We start from the raw sequence: 23,263 nt of genomic DNA, 5'->3' as shown, positions 1-23,263 counted from the left end.
CACAGATTCATTTAAGGTAATTTTTGAGAGTTTTGTCCTGGTTTGTATATAACAATAAACGCAATGGATGCATTCTGTGAATTCTTGAACTTTGAAGAAAAGAAAAAATCTGCAGAATCACCATTCAGGCTCTTTGGTACAAGCACACTTCTGGTATACTTTAATTATACATGTTATCTTGAAAATGCTTGTTAAACTCTTTAACATTATTTGAATTCTTAAGCAGACAAGTGACCATTATAATGAGGCATTTGGTCACACAAACGAACAAAGACTCGATGTGTTTATGGACAACATTGAGAAACAGATGATGATGTGTGATGTCAAAACAATGAAGGAAGTTGCTATTTTCTTCGTGCCAATACTACATAAAGATCACTTCTATATGGTTGTTTTCAACCTTCAAACCGGAGTGGTAGAGTTGCTTGACAACAGTGGACATCAAGAAGTACCGGTTAATAAAAAGTTTAAAAAGCCAGAAGACAACCAAAAAGAAATCAAAAGACTTCTTGAAGAAAGATACAACAAGAATCCCCAAAACCTGGCAAACGCTCAACAAACTCTCAACAAAAATCTATTTAAAAATTTGTGAGATACTTAACTGCTTTTAATGTATCTTCTGAGAACCGTCTTCTACATGTATCTTAAGAAAATCAATCACCCCATTGCTGAACAAATCAAAAAGGCTCCAATCACAAGATTAAGGATGTCATGGAGAACAATCGAAAACGGGGTAGATTGTGGGATTTTTGCTATGAGACACATGGAGAAGTATGATGGGAAGAAACCGTGGACATGCGGATTTTACAGAGAATGTCCTAAACAAGATAATCAGCTAAAAAAGTTGAGGACAAAGTATTTGGCCAAAATCCTTCTATCAGATATAAACAAGAAAGAGATAATCTAATCGAGAAGGCGCAACAATTTAGTGAAAAAACAACACCGAAAAGTCCGGGGAGGAGATTGTTGAAGAACTCAAAAGAAGGCAACAACTAATTTGACTTTGTTGTCTATTTTAGTCAATGGTCTTATGTTTGAAAAAATCAGCTAACAAAAACATTGAAATATTATTATTACCACACAAAATAATGCGAAGTACATGATTAAAAAAAACATTACAAAACGCTCATCAAACTCTCAAACATCACCCACTTGCCTCCTACTCTAATAGTGACTTGAGAAAATCCAACTTCAATTTCATTGAACAGTTTAGCTCAAGAATTGCCTTGATAATTCTTTGAACTGTTCTAACTCATTCTTCTCTATGTCAACCATAAACAAAACCGCAAGATCTCCGATAGCACTAGCAAGCATTTTGACAAGAACATTCGTAATAACAACCCTGTAATCCATGTTATTATTAAACATCACAAACTCATGTGTTTGCTTGTCATGGCAAGCTTTGTCGGCGGCTACCTGCTCAACAATTTTCATCTTCAACGCTTCCTTGAAAGATGATGATGATGAGGCATCCATTATAACTGATTTGAGATGGGTGGATATAACTGTGACAAAATATAGCATATATATAGGAAAAATATGACGGACCAAATACTAAAAAAAAGGACAACAAAACAACTGCAGGTTCACGGATCAAAAAAGTGTAAAAAAAATATTAAAAGGACAAAACGTTTGAACAACGCTCATACCTGCATGCTCACGGACGCAACAGTGTAAGTTCATTACTATACGCTCACGTATAATGAGCGATGTTATGAGACACTCACTATACGCTCTTGTACGCTTTCACACGCTAAGCAGTCGAATCTCGTTAAAAAGAAACTAATTTCTAATCTAGTTTTGTCAAAAACTTAAAATTACATTAATTACAACTCCTCTGCCAAAATTTAAGTCCAAAATAAAAAAGATTTTTGTAATAATAGCCTACATCAAATCACTTAAATTAAATTACACTATGTCAACAACTAAACAAGATTAAAAAATAAATATATATCACGCTTAAGTCCAAAGAAAAAAGATTTTTGTAATAATAGCCTACATCAAATCACTTAAATTAAATTACACTATGTCAACAACCAAACATGATTAAAAAATAAATATATATCATGCTTGTATCACGCTTAATAAATAATAAATGCAGTTTGTGTGATGATCAAATTAAATGACGTTGAATAAATAAACTCTATCTCAACTACCCACAATTAGTAGACATCCAAAATTATGTCTATATACATCCATTGTTGTTAATCATATCACACATAAAAACTCAAAAAAAAAACACAAAAAGATGTTTTCAAGTGATAAAGCCGTAAAAAGCATGGTGAATGCCAAGCTTGATCTTGAGAAAGAAAAGGACAAGAACTTTCTCAACGCCCTTCAGCACTCACATGCCTACGTGCTTAAAGAGAAATTAAAAACTCTTGATGCATACAATGAACTCATGGAGCTACCAGACAGTGAGTTCAAAGCATAGACTGCTGAGTTCCTCAAGCAGCAGACTACATGCTATGACTCCGTGTATTGTACTTTGGTTGAAACAGTTTCAAATTTGTTAGCCAACATGGAGTTCAAGGAATATGGGTGTGAGAAGATCAAGAAACAGGGAGCGGTGGGGGTTGATGGGGTTTGGGTTAATGGGGTCTGATGATGATGGGGTCTGATGGGGTGTAACCCCATGTATTAAAAAAATAAATAAATAAAATCTTCATATTTTGTTATACGTTTGTCATACTCTTGTCATACGCTTGTTCTATGTTTACGGTTGTATAAAAAAGGTAACTACATAACACACAATCTAAAAACACAAAAAACTAACTCTTTCTATCTAAAACAATCAACTACGAAATCATTGTTGCGGTTGCTGCTGCAATGCTTTACAAGTTCTGCTGTTGTGGCCAGGTAGGTGACAAATTTGACACTTCCTATAACCCTTCCCAGAGCGACTAATGGCTCTCTCTCTCTTTGATTTAATTCTTTTGTGCGAGCCACGACCCTTGTTTCTTATTCTAGTAGGTACACGAACGGTAACTTCTGATGTTTGTTCAAAACCTAAAACAACAGCAAATCTATCCCTTTTAAATGGACGTACCCTTTCATACCGAGTTAAGTTTGCTTTTTCAATCATCAAATTCATCTCATCTCTAACTCTAATTAATTCATCAATATCTGCAACATAACTATTGATAAGGTATTCACCGACATACTTTATTTCTCTTGAAATTTCTTTTATCTTCCTATTCTGATCATTACCAAACTCTGACATTGGAACTGTTTTGATATTCACCGCAACCTCTTTCCTCCATCGATCATTTATATATCTTTTAGGGAATTTCTTGACTTGAGACATATTCACGACGTAGAAAATATTCCGACACAACAAACCATATTGTTCGAATCTTTTGCAGGAGCATTTGCAATAGACTCTTCACCAAACTCACCGTCCTTAAACACAACCTAAAAAAAATAAAACGCTTATTAAACGCTTGTTAATTAACTTAAACTTAAATAATTTTAAACTAAATGCTCATAATTACCTCCAAAAAACCTGGAACATACGCATTAAAATCCATTATTTTACACCTCAAAAACCCTTCTTCTTCTTCACAAGAACTGAATTGTGAAACACCACCAACAATTTCATTCATTTCATCTTGAAGATCATTAAATATAGCTCTTGTATATATCCTAACCGCTTCCCTTTCAAGATAACTTCTGGTTTCTAACTACGGATACGTGTACCTACTATCATGATCACACCGTCGGCCATTGTATCTCTGTATCTCGATACAAAAATCAAAATGGTTGAAAAACTCAACTAATGTTAATTGAGAATTTGTAGCTTTTCAAAAAAAATGATTTTCGCTCTTTGATCTTGATGTTGTACGCATCAATCCAGACAAAAGTTCATCTCTATATAAAGCAGGTATCCAGTCAAATCTGATTTCATACATATCAGTAAGCCATTTATTCTTGTCAAGCTCAAACTCAACCATTATAGCCTGCCAATTTTCCTCAACTACAAATTCTAAAGGACTAATTGAATCGGTCCACACAATGTTACATAGCCTACTCTTAAAAAATCTTCGTTGTTACATAAATCAGCCCCCACCTGATACACAAAAAACATGTTAAAACGCTTGTGTAAAAGCTCGTTGTCAAAATATATAATCATGTTACGCTTATAAAACGCTCACATATTAAACATCAAAAGAAAAAGACTATTGTCATTAAACGCTTGTCAAACACTCGTTATTCATACTGCTTAAAACACAAAATAAGAAAAGTTACCTTGTCAGCAACTTTCTTCATGATATGCCACATACATAACCTATGCCTTGTATTTGGAAACACAGCTGCAATAGCTTGCTTCATAGCAGGGTCTTGATCAGTAACAACAACCTTCGGTGCATGACCAAATGACTTAAGTAACATTTGCAATAACCATTTGTATGATTCAATAGTTTCAGAAGCTAGTAATCCAGCACCGACAGTAACACTATGACAATGGTTATCAATTGCCGTGAACGGGACAAAAACCATCTTGTACCTGTACATATAAAATCATATAAAATAGACACAAAAACATATACATATAGACATGTAACATCCTAAAATGTTCTAATATTTAATAAAGAAAGTCGCGTTTAGTTATCGTGTGTTAATAGTTAATAAATATTAAATGAAGAAAGATCATGGACTTAGATTAATCAAGATGTGATTATGGATGAGATGGGCTTAGGGTCCATGGGCCTTAGGAGTATAAATACTCCCTTAAACCACCCTAAAACCCTAAATCCTCATTCCTTCCATCTTATTCTCTACACACTCAAAACACACACACATCCTACACCACTATATACAGCCGAGAGGGGGAACGAGATCCGAGCCAAACGAAAGTCGATTCTTGATAGATTCGGCTATACACGAGGTAGATACAAGACCTAGAGCTCGTAACCAAGCTAAACCGCAACATTAAAACGCGTAAAGGTATGTTCTTGATCTTAAAGTTTACGTTTTTATTAACGTTTAACCTTGAAACTTAGAAAGAGAATAGATCGGGTGTAAATGGAACGTAAAGTTGTAGAGTTGATGCTAAAACAAACTTGATGAACCTGCAAACAGGTGCGACTCGTTTAAAATAAACCCTAGGCCTAGTATTAAACGTTTAAGCCTAAAGATCCAAACTTTATGCCTTTCCGGGCCAAGTTTTACCCTATAAAGACCATAGGAAGGATCGCGGGTTGGTTAAATATCATATCTAAGTGTTTCATGTTGAAACGGAGATGATTATAGGTGTTAAGAACGAACAGCGGCTACTGCTGGGCAACTTCGCCAGCAGCTAACTTCGCTGCTGTTAACTTCGCTAATAGCTAAGTTCGCTGCTGTTAACTTCGCCAGTAGCTAACTTCGCTGAGGTTAACTTCGCCAGCAGCTAAGTTCGCTTCTGTTAACCTCGCTATACAAGATCGCTGATTGTTAAGTTCGCCAGAAACCAAGTTCGCGTACATATAACTTCGCCGCATATAAGTTCGCTTAAGTGAAGTTAGGTAACGAATCAGATAGCGAATCAGACTTAATTCATTATGAAGAATGAGGTAACGAATTAGAAAACAAATTAAAATCCTAGTGAAGAATGAGGTAACGAATTAGAAAACAAATTAGAGAACAGATCGACCCCAGCTAGGGGCTCTGCCCCTTAGACCCTGCTAGGGGCTGCCGCCCCTAGAACCTCGCTGCCAGGGGCGCTGCCCCTGGACCCCCGTTCGTTGTGGGTTATAATTGAACTAGAAACACAATATAGATAGCGATAGTGGATTGATACATGTAATTGTTATACAGTTAGCCGTGCACAGCTCAAGAAAGGAATAACGATTAACGGTGAACGTAACCGTGTTCAGGTGAGTTTCTAGCCCCTTTCCTTGTTATGTTTTCGGGGCTGTGTGCATACTCGATGTGATAGTTAATATACTTACCTTAAATGGTAAGTGTATGCCATGTATGATTTATATGTTATTTATGTATGTATATTTTGGATGTGAATGAAAGCTTGTCGGCACGTGAACGATCTTCGGATATTGCACGTATTGACAAGGGAGGTATGTATATGATAGCTGAATGTGCATGTTAGATATATGTAAAACATATGAGTATGTATGAATGATAAAAGAAAGTATATGTATGGTACGCAGATGAAGAAGTAAAGGGACCAGACCCTAATAATATCTGTGATGGTAGGGACCAGACCCTAACAATATCTGTGATGTTGGGACCAGACCCTTTACAATATCTGTGATGTTAGGGACCGGACCCTTATAATATCTGTGAGGTTATAGGGCAGGAGGCTCTTTAAATATAATGGATAGTTATGTATTAAAGGTAAGTATGAATAATGTACACCCCTTCGGGCGTGTGTGCAAGTATGTGAACCGATTGTATGTCGTATGATTAACTAGAACTCACTCAGCATAGCTGACTTTTAGTATGCACGCAGGTGAGTAGGATGAGGCAGCTCGCTTGAGGGGACACATGGCATTGAATAAGAGGCTGGCATCGGAAGGCTCAAGACGTTTAAGTTTAATGTTTTGTTTATTTTGAAAGACGAGATGTTGTTTTAAGACAAGTTTTGGATTGTTATGAAATGTTTTATGAAAGTTTTTATATTCCGCGAATGTTTTTATTAACTTTGATGATTAGAAATATGTTGATGAGTAAATCCAACGTCCAAATGTGAGGTACCGGTAACGGGGCCTTACAAGACAATTCTATACATACACACAAACTTACTTGTTAGTCTTAAATGTAGCATCAAAAGATATAATATCCCCAAATGCAAGATAATTACTCTTTGAAGTCTCATCAGCCCAAAACATGCGAATTAACTCACGATCATCATTGACATCATATTCAAAAGAATAATCAGATGAAAATGTTTTCTTCGCACACAATCTCTGAACAATCATCTCAGTATCATATTCTCCAATATAACAATTCAAACATTGTTTAAAATTCTTACAATCATCTTTAGTTGCACCTACCTTTTCAAACCCACCGTACTGTGTTCTCATAAGGTTAAACGCTTTAACATGTCCCAAGTTCATATTAGAAAGCTCATAAATAGCTTCCTCTTGGACATGTGTTACCTTCCTCGCAGAATGAACAAACTGCATATCAGAATCTGCAACCATTTTATGATTATGGCCTTCAACAAAATCATCTACTTGAAAATTTTCACCATCAACAGATTTCAACTGTATATGTGCTCTACAACCACATCTAATTGTCGACCTCTTCCTCCTTTTGTAATATGGCTTGCTTGATTCATTACAATCACCTTTTTAATCATACATTTTAGCTGGCTTGTGAACTTCTTTACAACATGTAAAGTACTTAGTCTTTAATACACCACCATGCATGTAAGATCCACCTTTACGAGCCCCAAATCCAGCTTTTTTAGCATATTCACAATAAAAATCAAATGCTTGATCAATTGACGAAAACATCATTCCTTTAACAGGTTTGTATGAAGAAGCAAATTCAGGAATGATAGCAACCCCTTGAACTTTAACCAAAACACTTGAATCATCTACACAAAACATCAATTTAAAAATTATAATCCAAACACGCTCAAAAATTATAATCAAACCATTTTAACAATCCTAATAGTAACACGCTCATAAGACGCTCATATTATACAACATTATAATCAGCTCATAATCAGATATAGTAACACGCTCATGATATGTTCGTATTATGAAACATAAAAAAACAAAGACAGTCCTAATATGAACACGCTCGTAACACGCTCAAAAACAAGACTAATCAATTATCATGTGATTCTCGTGAGAACTAACATACAGATTACTGCCACCCGCCGATTATAAACATAGTATACATCTACAGTTGAATAATTCAAACACATCAAAAACTTACATTCGCGATCGTCTTCCATTTCAAACCCCTAAAATCACAAAAATCGCTAGAAAAACTGATTCGTGTACTCAAGAGAGCTCAATTGATAGTTTTTGGTACAAAAATTGTTTCGTAAAATAAGAAATTGATTTGATTAAGCTAAATATCAGGATCGTAACCGTTTGTATGCAAATTACCAAATTTAAATGACGAATCACAAAGACAATCGTACCCTTCTCGCTTAAAAACACACAGGATCTCCTCAACCGCTTTCAACTGAATGATAAGTGTAGATCGACTCTTGCTGTTGTCGCGTACGGTTTTGTACGATAAGGATTAGCGTATTCCATCTTTTCTCTCTCTCTCTATATATATATATACACACCATCATCATGATTGAGTTTTTCCTGATTTCTTTGACTTTATTAGTCAACTATGACCGCACTTACTTTAAAGGCACACTACTGGTAGATATATCTATAGTCTATACCACCATCAAGATTGACTTGTTCCCGATCTCTCTTGACTTTGTTACTCAACCTATTGTATTGAACTATGTTGCAGCAAAAACGTATGTAGAAACCATTTTCCCGGAATCTTGAACGTGCTTTCTGTCATTTATAGATGACCACCCACAATATCGATCTTCATTTGCCATCAGCCATTGGATCACAATATTCTTAATTTGGCTGATGTCATCATGTGATGCCTGCATAAATATATGAAATTTCATTTCTTTAATGGGATATAAATTTCAGGGGTTAATTAAGTCAACATTAAACCGACAACCACAACTTGTCTGTTTGTCTGGAAAAATGGTTGCTAGTTTAGGACCGCGGTTTTCAGCTCTTGTCTGTCTGGAAAAGTAAACTCGATTAATATATAAATAAAATAGATAAAATACAGAATTATAAATAAAAATAGCATTTAAAGAACTTTATAATAGTAAAATGTAAACCTCTATTGATTCAATAAATGACACTAACAACTTTATAAAACCATTTTACATAATTTTATTCTGCAATATAAATACAACAAACATATTTATAAAACTAAATTTACAGCATAATAAAGACTTAAATTTATTTAATTAGCAATCAAATGGACCAAGAAACATACGTACCCAGGACACACCCTGTTTGATTAAAGATTAGATGGAAATGACATTCTCGAACATATGGAGAAATAGGCATTTTAAGAAGTTATAATACCTCCACCATTACCTACATGAAAATAATCTCAATTTAATTAACTGATTAAAATGTCCATGTTAATTCTTGATTTCTGTAAACGACCAAACTTGCCAGTTTCAAAACTTGTCATGCCAGAAGTGGTTTTGATTTTTGATGAAACTACCCGACCCAGTTTATCTCGTTTAAGAAACCAAAAGAGAGTACAAATCACCAAAGAAACCTTAAATTGACACGCCATAGGAAAACAGAAAAAGAAAAGTAGTGACGAAAACTAGGCAAACCTGTGCAGGATAAGCAACTATGAGTAGCTAAACTGAAAACCGGCCTGCACCCAACTACCATTTTATTCATCGGCCTGTTATGATTAATCCTACCCACGATTAAATTTCCCTTAAGATTAATCACTTGGACCATATCACCCATATACCCGACCCATATCCGTAGCATGTAAGTACAAAAACACAACTACGCACTACACAATGGCGTTGATGAAAGTCAAGGAAATGGTGGTGGCATGAATCAACGTATGGTGTATGGCCAGAACTAATGCAATACAAAGTTGTTGCTAGTGCACAAAAAATGTGTTACAACCTCTTTTGGAAATTAGTATATAATAAATGACATTAGTACATATGAACGGATTCTTTTACCCTGATTGAAAAAACTTTCAGTTTTAAAAAATCTCTCTACAATTTGACAAAATCACAATTTTAATCGGATCATGTACTGAGTTAAGAAATGACATAATTTGTCAAACACTAAAAAAATCAAATTGTCAGAGAGAAGTCAAAAGTATGTTTGAAAGAAACTAATTAGAAGGTATAGTGCATCAAACATAAGACCTTAAAATTACACCTTGTTGAACTCATTATCACCATTATATGTGGATCATGTATACGAATATACAAAAGTCGTATGATCTGATTGCTCACAGCTCTCAAGGTACTATTATGCAGTATTTAAAACTATAATATCTATTTAATTAAATTCAAATAAATCCGAAAATTTTCAAATATAGAATCCATAATTCAAATAAGTAAGACAAAACAAATATATAGAAGTCCATAATCTTGTTTATTCTCTATAGCATGCAATCCTAAGTTTTTGTTCCGAACCAGTTTGAACATCACATCACATGATGACTTGCATATGTGTTCAAAATACAATAGGTTTGTCAACACGTGGTTGAGTGAGTAGCACACCAGATTTGGTGTATATATAATAATAGATAAAAATGCAACAATGTCAAATGAGATAAGCAATTCAACCAATAAGCAAGTAAATGAGCTGTCGATAAGCACGATACCAGATAAACTGGATGATGGCTATTACGACGGTCGTATGATCATACTGTTATGGGATTATGTTGGACCTCTCCGAATGCAATTCAAATAGAGCACATAACACATAAGGTATAAATCCTTAAACACACATGACAAACAGTTGCAATTTGTGTATTAGATGATAGGACAATATATAGTAACGCATACGTCCCCAAAATGGTAAAAAAATGAGTTAAAAAGGGGAATATGATACTCACCTGATCAGATGAACGAAATACAAATGACGATGATGAGAAAAGTAAACCCTTTGGGATATACCATCATAGATTCCTAGTTAAATAATAGTAATATGAATTAATTATAAATGATATAGCATACTTTAATGAATTAAGATTTCGATGTGATTTGAGTTATGATTGGGATTAGGATGTTTATTAATTGATCTATGGGTTTTTATTGTTGTTATGAAATCAATATTATTAGTTATCATGAATCACAATAAGCTTAAATATTTATAAATACTAGTAATATACAATTTATATATAAAGCATGAGATATAATATACTTATATAAATATTAAATAAATAAAGATTTAAACAAATATTGCAATTATATTAATAATTATAACTCGTAATATATTAAATACTTTAATACCAACGTTATAATATATATTTATCATACAATATATATCTTGAAATCTTTAACGATAATATAACTTTATAAATATTTTTGTTAATACGTTTAAAATACCTTGATTATAATTTGTGTTTAAAGAATTATATATATATATATAATATTTAATAACTGTTTATCTCGAGTCTTTCACCATTTTTTATGGTAAACATGAATTTAGTATATTTAATTAAAATTTATGTTTATTATATATTTGTTAAAAGTAAATATATATAGGTAAAGGATGGAATACGAAAATCCTTTATCGTACAATAGGTACGTGACATTCTGAAACGTCCATCTTCAATAACCATCCTAACCTAAAATCACAAATACGGGAGCCGGCCTCCGTCGTCGATTCCGTCCACCATCGCCATCGCCGTTCAACGATTCCGTCCACCATCCACCTTCGCGACCACCATCTTCTTCCAACACAACCATCGATTGTTGCTTACATGTCAGTTGATAAAATTGCCCAATTGAAATTGAAATTGTTGAACTAATTGATCAATTAAACTTTGAAATTGGTCCAATTAATCATCAATTTGAAGTTTCAATTAATCAATTTTGAGTTTTTGCAGAAACCTAGTTGCAGACGTTCCATATTTTGTTCATATGGTCAAATCAATGATCAAATTAACAGTCGATAGATGATTGTTTGATGATTATGAGATTATATGAAGTGATTTCAGTGTTCAATTTCATGTTTACATGTATTTATTTTTTTGTTAGTTTTAGAAGTTCTGAATAGCCAGAACTTCTTAGAACTTCTAAACTTTTTATTAGAACTTATAAACTTTTTTGAACACCCAGAACTTCTTAGAACTTCTAAACTTTATCAGAACTTCTAAACTTTATTAAAGAACCTGAACTTCTTAGAATGTATTAGAATGTTTAAAGATGTTCATTTTTTTTGAACACCTAGTGCTTCGTTGAATGTATTAGAACGTTTAAACGTTCTGACTAAAAAAAGAACAATAACTCACCCATATATATATATATATATATATAAATTAAACATAAGAAATTTGTGAAAACACTCAACGATGAGAAACATTAATACTGACGTCGGGTTTTAGTAAAATAATGATGGTTTGATTAATATTAGGATATACTTACAATATATTCATATATGAATATATACAAACATACATATATATATACACACACACACACGAAAACTTATATGCTAGATTAATTTACGAGGAACGTTGTCTTTAAAGGTGTCGGTTTTATAAAATAATGTTTATTTAATATCTATTAATAATTAGAAATCATTAAAAAGGCCTAAAAATATAAAAAAGATAATGCGCACACACCCAACAAATTGAGCTGGGTATGCCAGTTGTTCAACATACCAGAAAGAAAATTTATAAACAATACCAGTAAATCCTCCAATTTGCTTTAAACCCTAGATTCTACAATTGTATAATCATTTTGTTAAAAAATATGTTAGGGCTTTCAATGAATGTTGAAAACCAATCTCGATTATGAAGTTAATTACTAGTTAATGCAATCAGATGATGATGATCGATGACTAGAAGCCGACGGCCATGAATCCGCATAAATAGCAGACGAAGATAAAATCTTAGAGCAATTAAGATTATGGTTATAATTCGCAATATCAAGAAGCATGTCGAGGCCCGTTTAATTTGATTATGATGAACCTTAGGTGATATATTAATGATTTAGTAATGACGGTTTGCATTTTAATTAAACCGTATCTTTGAGATCGTAATTACTAAATTAACAGTGTCGGTTATGATCGAAAAAGGTAATATAAGGATTGTATAGATCAATTTCCTAGTTAATTACGTGAATTATGGTACAAGCCATAATATGGATCATGGTAAACGGGTCGGATATGGATCTGGATACATGGGTTACGGGTTAAGAGTTAAAATAGTGAATATTTGCATTTTAGTCCTTGAACTAAGGCACTGGATACATATAGAGGTTAAATTAAGGTTGAAAGTGTATATAACTCATAGTTATATTTGATAATTAAATATATATATATATATATATATATATATGATAAATAATAATAATAAATTAATAACTCGATCATTTCGATATTTTATTGTTTAAAATTTCCCGGAAACGAAAACGGGTCAAGCATTTGTATTCATTATATTATATGAAAACCCGAGTTGCTACATCGTAACTATCCATAAGTTATCTTATAATCAGTTTAGTATATGCAAAATACCTCCTCTAATTGAAGTGCAAAATGTAAGTATTTAGTGAGCTTATAAATGCAAAAAGTGTTAAATAGTATAAGTTTATAATCAATCACCTTGAGCTGTAGTTGAACCGAAGGCACAATTGAACTGAAACATCTTTTTGTTTTCCATCTTTATTCAGTTGATAGATATATAACAACCAACATTCATCACATGGTTTATATCATAATACCTTTATAATTTTCTCATTTTCTTGAGCCTGGAACTAAAATAAATCTTGTACAATTTTCTCATCTTCTTTTGTTTTGGGAAAGAAGGCTATATTTATAATTGAACACATTTCAAATGTGTTTGAATTTTATTATAAAACCTAAATTAACAACATAACCACAAAATCATCTCACAAACAAATTTTAGGGAAAAAATCGAGGTATGAGATATCAAGCACATTTTTTCCAAAATTAAGATGTCGTTGAACAAAAGCTTACTGATAGTTCACAGAATTTAGCCCCAATTATGAGCAATTGGCGTTGCAGAAGCAATAGGAGGTCTAACTCCGCCGTGCTTCATTATCGATTAGGTCACATTTAGAGTGAAACACCGATGTTATGGAGGAGTAAACCCAATTGATGAAGGGATGATTGCTCATGAAACGATACAATAATAAGTAATTGTATAATAGACGATGTTGTTATGGAGGAGTTAATTAATGAACACATTCAATTCCACTGTACATTCAAAGTCGCCAGAGGATAACGTAACTGAAGCATCGAAGGCGGAGCGACGAAGGAATAATAATATAACGACGTCTTTTAGCGGCATCTTAATTTTAACAAATTACCATTTTGTCCATCTAAAATGTTTTATTGATAATATAGATATAGATAATAAGTTGAGTGGTGGTCTTAGAAATAAAAACATGGACTTAGGAGCGGAATGGTTATGAGCTTAATTTCCATGGGCTTAGCATATAATGCACCTCAAATCTCTCCTAAAACTCTAGATCTCATATTCCATCTTTCACCTACACCTCAAGAAACACACACACTTCCCTTTCATCTCTTCATTACGGATTCGTCAAGGAAATGATTTAAGCTCGTATAAGTGCTCTTTAACATCGAGCAACAAGAATACACAAGGATCAAGCCAGTTCAAGAATCAATCCTAAACCAGATCTCGTTAAAGGTGAGTTTTATAGTGTAAAGATGATTCATTTATGCTTAGAATACCTTGGAAATTGGTAGGGTATCAGATCAGGTCTTTAGGATTTGTATAAATATAAACTTTCCTCATAATCTTAATCGAAAGAATCTAAACTTGAAAAGAAAAAGGGAGAGAAGCCGTTCGTTTTATAATAAATGTATAAAGAAGTGGTGTTTTGCATGAAACTTCAGGTGGTGGAATGGTTAAGGTTGGGTGGGATTGAACCAGAGGTCGCATGTTTAAATCCCACCAACAACATATAAATTTTATTTGTACACACAGTTATGAACTAAGGTGGCTTGCAATCATCGGACAATAAAAGCAACAAAATCATATTGGTTAAGAGCATGTTTGGGATTGAGTTTGAAAAATACTTATTGGCTTATTGGTGTTTTCAAAAGCCAATAAGTTAAAATGGGTTTGGCAATCATACAAATATTTTTTATTTTAGTTTTTCTGAAATGGTTAAAAAACAGTTTTCCAAAAGCCCCAAATCTGACTTTTCAAAATGGCTTTTTAAAAAAGCCAATAAGCATATTTCAAACTCAATCCCAAACATGCTCTAAGGTGGGAGACTCCTAACCGGAAGTCCCGAGTTCGAATCCCACCCTTCGCATAATATTTTTGGGTTATTATCCTAGTAGCAGATGCAACTTGGGCCTGCGATTACTGTTACCCGGGCTAGTGCGTTTGTGATTACTTGGGCTAATGTGATTGCGATTATGGACATGCCCATATGCGATTACGATTCCAGAGCCCATATACGATTTTAAGCTCATACGCGATTGCGATTCCAAGGTCCAATATGCGATTGTTGGAATTGTATATGTACTTGTTAGAATTGTAAGGCACTAACCAGTGTCGTCGGATTTGTGAATAAAATTATACTTTTGTTGGTCGCTTAAAAAAGAAAATTGAGGTTTGTTGGTGTGAAATTTGTATTCACGTTTCCTATAGACAAGGAGACTGGTTGTAATACATACTTTAATATTGTTTTTACCAGTTTTTATAACCGGATCAGACAACGAACCAGACGGGCTACCGATTGCTCGAATCGGTCCGACCCGCCGAACAAATTTCATCTGAAAATGACAGGGTAATGTTGAAGAAGTGTTAGAATAAAAAAATAAATTTTTTACCCAAAGTAAACCGGTTCAACCGGTCCGGTTCAAAACGGCTAGTATTTAAGTAGCGGGCGAATTACATAGAACATAACCGGTCAGGTGACCGAATCCCGATCAAACCGGTCTGGTCTCAACAACATTCGTTTTTACCATCCAACCCACCTCGTAATGTATTTATCCAAACCACCCATCTTGCTACCTATACCAATATTTTTTCAAAGCAACGCATCATCTTTCACAATTGATTCCACGAAAAAGCCTATTGAACCCATAACTAAAACACAACATTTTTAGGGTGGAACTTTTGCCCCTCATTAGATACAGTAAGTCTAACTATCTATATAATTGCCTACTATAAAATCATACATGTTGCTCTTACGTCGCTCCCCACCTTCTCTAGAGACACCAAATTGCTTGATTTGTGAATAAAGACCTCTCATTAACTTAACCCGGTTTGACCCGTTTAACCATTACACGGGTTATAACAACTCAAATATGAAATACCAACTAACCTAGTATTTGTAAAAACCCTAACACCCACACGTTCTCTCCTAACCAAACATTTCTTGTCCTACGTTCTAAATCCTAAACATAAGAAACATGATGTAACATCGTGAAAACAACGGATCAAAAATACCAAGTTTCAAAAGTCAAAAGACCAAAATGTAAAATCTTTTTTTCCTGTCCCGTCGCGATACGCGACGGATCAGATGGCACGCCCATCGCGTATCGCGAAGGGCTTATTCCAAAACTCAAGATTTGGGCGATGGGTGATACCTTAAAGAACCAATGTCATCGCGTAACGCGATGGCGTGGTCTGCCAGGTGTTGACATGTGTCCCGACACGTGTCCACATGTGGCACACCGTCCGCCATGTGTCACCACGTGGCATAGCGTCTGACACGTGTCACCACGTGGCAAGCCTACGAGCTGTGTCATCAAGCCTAGTCGCGATATGCGACGGCCTTCCCCTAGTCCTATCGCGCATCGCGATCTAATAAAATATTAATAAAAGATCCAGCAACCCATCGTGCTACGTGATGGGTCACTGGGTCGGTGCCTATAAATAGGGCTCAAGCCCTCATTTCCCAACTCACACCTTCAGATCTCACTTCTCTCCCTAAAATACTCCCTCTCTCTACCTCGAAGTACGTGCCATAACCCGATGAAGTTATCTTGATAAACGTGACGTCCTGAGAAGACCAGACGTCCCACCTTGAAGTGCGTGCCGACGTATTGTGAAGATTTGGTGTGCCTCGATTTGCGTGTCAAGGGTATGTTGATCAAGAAGTTCGAGAAAATAAAGAAGCGTCGAAGTGCTGCCCAAGTTCCTAGGGTTTGTTAAGCAAAACAAGGCAGGCATAATGCTCGAATAAAATAATAATAAAATAATAAAGGCTTAAAACCCTAAGTCGAGGATATACTCAATACCTCGAGAATAAACTAAAGAAAATATAATAAAGAAAATATGAATAAGAAATATGTGATATAAAATATATCTTTATTATTATTATTATTATTATTATTACTAGAGTGTTCTTATATAGTAAATAAATGATTAAAGTATATGTTTCTTAAAGAAAAAGAAACGTAGTATTAAGAAAATAAAACAAGTTAAAATAAATGTTTTAAACTTGTAAAAGAAAAGAATGAAAGTATATTTTTAAACTAAAGGTTTAAATAAAGAAATGTATTGAACTAAATGTTCATAAAAGAAAATATAATTGAGGTAAAAATTATACAAATAAGACTAAAGGTCTTAAGCCGGATTAAAGATCTGGTATTAATAAAAGGTTATACTCGTACTATAGGTGCGAGATAGCAAAGAAAGGAAAGAACCGGTGTCACACCCCGACTAGGTAGTTGCAGAAACATAATACGGAAATGTAACAGATAATACTGGTATCAACCACATTGTTTATAAAGAAATTCAACAAACTAATTTACATCATATTACATTGGTAGGTACTAAGTTTACAAGCTAGATGAAAATCACACAACCAGTTCACGTGACTGCTTATTCTTTAATATATATACTACTGTCTATGTACATCGATTCACTTCCCTTCTAGCACCGAGCACATAAGCATATTATTCCAACTTGGGTTCACCAGAAAAGCATGTTAAAACGGGTCAACTACGTCTAGTTGGTGAGTTTCAAGTTTCACAAGTACAAAAGAAAACCAGTATACGAAATCATAGTATTCATGTTTTGTAAATATGTGATGTAATTATACTAAGCCACGAGTGACTCCTTGACCAGTTCCCATTACGTGGCCTCTCTTGCCCACGCACTTCCCATGCCCACATTGGCTCTATTTGCCTCAAGTATGTACTATGTCTAACACCACATAGCATGTTACAAAAGTTCGCATGGTCATTTGCAACTGATAATAAACATGTTCCGGCATACCCCTCCGGCCCATCAATTGGGTTTGTCAAACCAATAGTACTATTCACATGCCTTCGGCTCGTAGTTAATCACTCGTATGGGAGGCTTTTCAAGTGTTAGCATTTAGATAATTCACATCATAATAAGTTTTCAAGTACATAAGTATATGTAAACATGCTTTCCACCCCAAAAGTTCGTAAAACAGTTTAGAAAGTGGGGTCGTAAAACTCACCTTAGCGTAGTTCAAGCTAGTAATACGTGTCAGTAAGTAATGTAACTCGATTATAGCTTGAATCCTATAACCGGTATCGTACTTTTAATACTAGTACAATGTTTAAGCTAAATCGGGTTGTATAACTAGTCTGGGTATAGCTGTTAGGCCCATAACATGACCATAGTCTTAGATTGTGACGTTGTATACTATGAAATGTTCAAAACCAGATTTGGCTTAGTTCACCGTTTTCCGAGCCTAGCCAAGTTGATCGTTTACACGTTTCGGGAATAGGTAAGATCACATAAACTTAAGTAAACATATTGATTGATAGAGTGATTTGATTTATGAAAGAATTTTAAGGTTTCTGTATCTGGATTGATCGCATGGTTTGTTTCTGTTTTCATACGGGTTTGATTGTACAAAACGCGTACAATACACCGGAATTATCCGGAAATCTCGTAAAAAGTTGTTTTTATCAAATTCATCCATAACTATGATATTTTACCACTTTTGATGTTTTGACTTACCAACCAGTTCGTTAAGCACAAAACTGCCGGTTTCGTTAAAACAAATATAATTTGAATATTTGATTAATCATAACTAATTATGCACTTATATATAAATAATGAAACTTTTTGTAAAATTAAGCTAAAATATGGAGAATTTTATAAAAGTATTTGAAGAAATTTTATGCTTAATTATCTATTTATAAAAATACATTTAATGTGTTATAATTAAGTAATAAATAGCTCATTTATACTAAAAGAAATCCGAAATATCCGATATTTTTTCCAAGTGGTCACAGTACAATGAAATAGCTCCTTCAAAATCTCCAGAATCTAACGGTTTTGTCAAAATGCCTTTTTGCGTGTTTTTCGGCTGTTAAAACTCGATTAAAACGCAATTACACAAAAAATACATATACATCTCCAAATCATACCAAACTTTTCCAGTAATCTTACCATAAAATTTCTGGGTTCCAAAATAAATTTCATAATTTTTCATGAAGTTTAACTATTTTTCCCAAATAAACGCCAAAAAACGATAATAAATTCGCCAAATATTTTTCGTTTATAGAAAAATTACCAAATTTGAACAGGGACTCACTTCCATGATCCCCAATGTCTCTTCAAAGTTTCATAATCTAAAAAAAAGCACGTCACAATCGAAGCACAAACAACCCCTAAACGAGTTAACCGACAATACTCAGTAGATTTTAATGGTTTTAACGACTCTCCAGGTCTTGGGTCACAAACTCAGTGTATCTACATATCATATAAAATCAAACCAAGAATAAATAATCCATAGAACATCCTTTTTAATTAGGGTTTCGGTTTTGGTTTCAAACCGAACTTTTAAACCTAAAAACGCCATATCAACGTTTTACCGTGTTTTTGTCCAAAAGAGTATATGCTTTTGATTCCTAACCATGTTTATGATCAGAACATGTTTTTGTATCGTTTTAAATCTTTTTACATGATTAGTTATCATTTTTACTAATCACAACTTAAGTTTTTATGTATAAACAAGTTTAAAAAGGCTTGAAAGACATGAATTTGTGATCAATACCTTGAAGTTTTTGCTATAGGTTGAAGGTAAGGGTTCTGGCCAGAAGTTGGTGGAAATAATATGGCTAAAATATCTCAATTATAAGAGGTATATAAAAAGTAATTTATGGGGTGGAAATACCCATGTAGGGCGTCCGCAAGAAGAGGGGGGGGGGGGAGTTCTATGCCCCTATTTTGTCATTTAATTCCTACTTTTATGTACCCAAAATTTGATCTCGGTTCTAACTTTAGTTCGGGTTCGGTTTTTGATGCGAAAAATAATTCTGGTGCGACAAACATCGAAAAACGAGTGTTTTTCAGCCCATTTTTGTAAAATAAGAAAAACGTACTTACTCATTGTAAAAATCCAAAATATTTTCACGGATTGCTTAGAAAATGTCATATAAGTGTTTTATAAATCTTTTTCGGCTTAACGGATGCTACAATGCTCGTTTTGATGTTAACGATTGCGTTTAAACTCATAGCGTATCAATAAACGAAATCTTTTTCGTTTAAATGGTTTTAAACGTACTGGGGCCTAAATATCAATATGTTAGCCTCTATAATATATATATATAACTCGTATATGACCCCTCAGTATATATACGGGTCATAATCAGTATCGGTCGGTTACTCGTTTAATCGCTACGTAGTGAATAAAGTATACCTCGTTTTGTCACGAATGTCACAACCGGTCAGTGTATTGAAGCTGATCATTTCAAGAAAAAGTGAATACGCCCCAACTTTATAAACTTGTATCAATCGAGTCAAACATATAAATGATTACATGAGATTATGTAACTCTAAAACATTATAAACAAAAGTAATCGCTAGCCCTCAGGCTGTCGAGTACGTTTGTTTGAATCCTTACATATGTGGTAAAAAGTCGGTGGGTACACCGCGCCAAACCTATTTATGAGCCTCCGCTACGATGGGCCGGACCTACATTACGTCCGAGTGAGGGTGATCATGTGTATACGGATGATACCTAAGTAATGTCGAACGCTGCGGTGTTTGCTGGGGTATCTCGTGTGAAATTGAATTTATAATTGTGTTTTGTTTTAAAGCTTGATTATTCCTAGGCTACGATGGGTCGGACCTAAGTTATGTCTTGAGGGGTAATTAAGTAAAGAAAAATATTTTATGTGTCAGCTTTTTCACCAGCATGTGTTGCTGACGTATTTTCTAAACATTTTATAGGTAACGGAGGTTAGAAGCTTGGAAGAACGAAGTAATAGTAGATCATCTGATGGCTCAGATCTTTTGATAAAATTTTAAAATATGAAATGGTGGTTTGAAATGAACAAGTAATATTTTGTAAAACATTAAACGGGTATTTTATAATCCCGTATTTTGATATGTAAATAATAATGTTTTAATCCACGCTAAATATATTTTCCGCATTTACCGTAACTCTGATTTATTTATAAATGTGGTACCAACACATGTCTCATACTCCTAGGCCGTGGTCTGGGGTGTGACAAGTGTGGGTATCATAGCCATCGATATTAACGAAGTATCTTTTAAATAATAATACCTAAGCTTCGATCCAAGTGAATAAGAAAATTATTTTATTATTTGTTTAATTTATAAAAAGGGATAAGATAGTCTGGTAACCTTTTCTATCTCTCCTCAATCTAAACCATCCAACCCATAGATGTCTTTCAAGAAGATGATGGATGGTTTTATGTGAGACGCAAGAAGAGCTGGAAATCCTGAACCCCTTCCCAAGGATAAGCGAGGATTATTGTGAAGACTTCTTTTACCAAGATCATCCACTTGACCGACCAACACACCAGTTTACTTTCCCAGCACTGAACAACTACCAATCAACATACCCGATGATCCACCGAAGCAAGAATATGAAGCACAAAGACATTAAAGCTCTCATTAATCAAGCATACCGATGTATCACCCATCCGACATCCCGACGTACCATCAATCAAACATTCTATAGTATCATTAGCCTGACATGCCAACATATCAACCACCTAATCCTCATCCATTTTATGCATTCTTAGCTAACGACCAAGTCAAGGAGGAACCCGAGTCTGAATCTTCTGACTGGATGCAATGTCACTCTGACCAAAGGCGATTGCACACCAGAACTTCTACATACAATTCTGTTGATTCTCAACCAAACACCCTCGATGGTCCCTCCCAGAAACCAAAGATAAGATGTATTCACCCCCTATGAAAACTACCGTCTGCACCCTCTAGTGGCTGAAACTGCAAAACTGATGGAAGAAGAGGAAGACTCCGAGGAAGAAGAAGATCCGGAAGAAGGGAAGAAGATCCGGAAGAGGATGAAGAGATCATTGAAGCGGTAAAAACTCCAACGGAAGAACCATCAAATTGTGATTGTTCACCAAGTCAAGAATGCGTGCAACCATTCTTTCACAAGAACCCATGCTATGGATCTGTAGACCCCTATGTACAATACCTTCAAAGAATATGGAACGAGTCTACGCCAAGCTTTCCACAATATCAAGGCAAGATCCCCTCCATTCGAAACAAGCCGATGAAATACGTCAACAAAATGAAGCCGCTGAAGCATTTTTCAATTACCCGTCTGACGCAACATCATCACCATACCCCAAGAACCACTACGACATCATTATGATGGGGTACCGCGATCCGCCACCTCTATATGGATCCCCGAACGAGATTCCGCAGTCCCAGGAAGAGAATCTTGACAAGGCCTTACATGAGACTGATGATTTGAAGAAGAAGATAGTCATAAATGGGAACGAAAAGAAGAATATAGGAGATAAGCTTCTTCGTAAATGCAACAAGATGACCAAGATGGTGAAAAAGTTCAAGAAGGACTAAGAATAGGGTTAAGTGATGTATGGATATTGTGATTTGTGTTGTAATGTTATTCTAATAAGGATAGGGAAATATATACATCAAGTAATGATGTATATATAAGTATGTGATGTAATAATATATATATATATATATATATATATATATATATCCTTTATGATATATATATATATATATATATATATATATATATGAATGTAAAATAAATGAAATGAATAAAATGTATGTTTAAGAAAAGAATGTAATTTAAATTCCGAATGCTGAAGATTTTCGAAAGGAAGCAGAAAAACATGCCAATAAAGATAAAGAAAAAGTACAGGAACAAGAACAAATACCCGAAAAGTATATGAATCAAATTCAAATGATGATAAAAGAAGTAGGGGTGCAAATGAGCCGAGCTGCTCGCGAGCTACTCGAGATCGGCTCGTTAAAAAGCTCGATCGAGCCGAGCTTTATCGAGCCTGAGCCTGAGCTCGAGCTTAGAAATAAGATCGTTAAATAAATGAGCCCGAGCTTTACTTATCGAGCTCGAGCCAGCTCGCGAGCCTAAACAAGCCTGCCATTTAAATAGTTTTTTTAAAATATACATTTGATAATTATTAATTAATAAATATAATTTTATGAAAAAATAAAGAAAAATTACTAAATAATATATATTCTTTTATACATAAAATTATAATAGAAAAAAATATGTAAAATAATTATAGTTATATAAAAAAATAATTGATAAAGAGTAAATGAACCGAGCCCG

The 23,263-nt window shown here is 34.3% G+C and overlaps 1 protein-coding gene across 1 annotated transcript; it reads right to left on the bottom strand.

The window, feature by feature from the left end:
- Positions 1 to 3,309: 3,309 nt before the first annotated feature.
- LOC143600159 (protein FAR1-RELATED SEQUENCE 6-like) lies at positions 3,310 to 22,002 on the bottom strand. Its single transcript, XM_077077924.1, has 7 exons — positions 21,888 to 22,002; positions 7,348 to 7,543; positions 6,996 to 7,272; positions 6,745 to 6,908; positions 4,249 to 4,507; positions 3,495 to 3,683; positions 3,310 to 3,402 (listed from the first exon to the last, which is right to left on the bottom strand). The coding sequence occupies exons 1-7, from the start codon at positions 22,000 to 22,002 to the stop codon at positions 3,310 to 3,312; spliced, it is 1,293 nt and encodes a 430-aa protein (XP_076934039.1).
- Positions 22,003 to 23,263: the final 1,261 nt, after the last annotated feature.

This window comes from Bidens hawaiensis, unplaced genomic scaffold, assembly GCF_021521415.1.
Source record: "Bidens hawaiensis isolate Kalapana, Puna unplaced genomic scaffold, B.hawaiensis_p1.1 tig00053517_1, whole genome shotgun sequence".
NCBI lineage: Eukaryota > Viridiplantae > Streptophyta > Magnoliopsida > Asterales > Asteraceae > Bidens > Bidens hawaiensis.
Note: the sequence above shows the minus strand (reverse complement) of the source record. Positions and strands in the feature narration are given on the sequence as shown.

Coding starts and splice junctions, on each gene's coding strand:
- LOC143600159 (XM_077077924.1), bottom strand. CDS start 22,002: ATGATCTCTTCATCCTCTTCCGGATCTTCTTCCCTTCTTCCGGATCTT. Junction 7,544..21,887: donor GCCACTAGAGGGTGCAGACG/GTAGTTTTCATA, acceptor TGTTTTGTGTAG/ATGATTCAAGTGTTTTGGTT. Junction 7,273..7,347: donor GGTGGTGTATTAAAGACTAA/GTACTTTACATG, acceptor TAATGAATCAAG/CAAGCCATATTACAAAAGGA.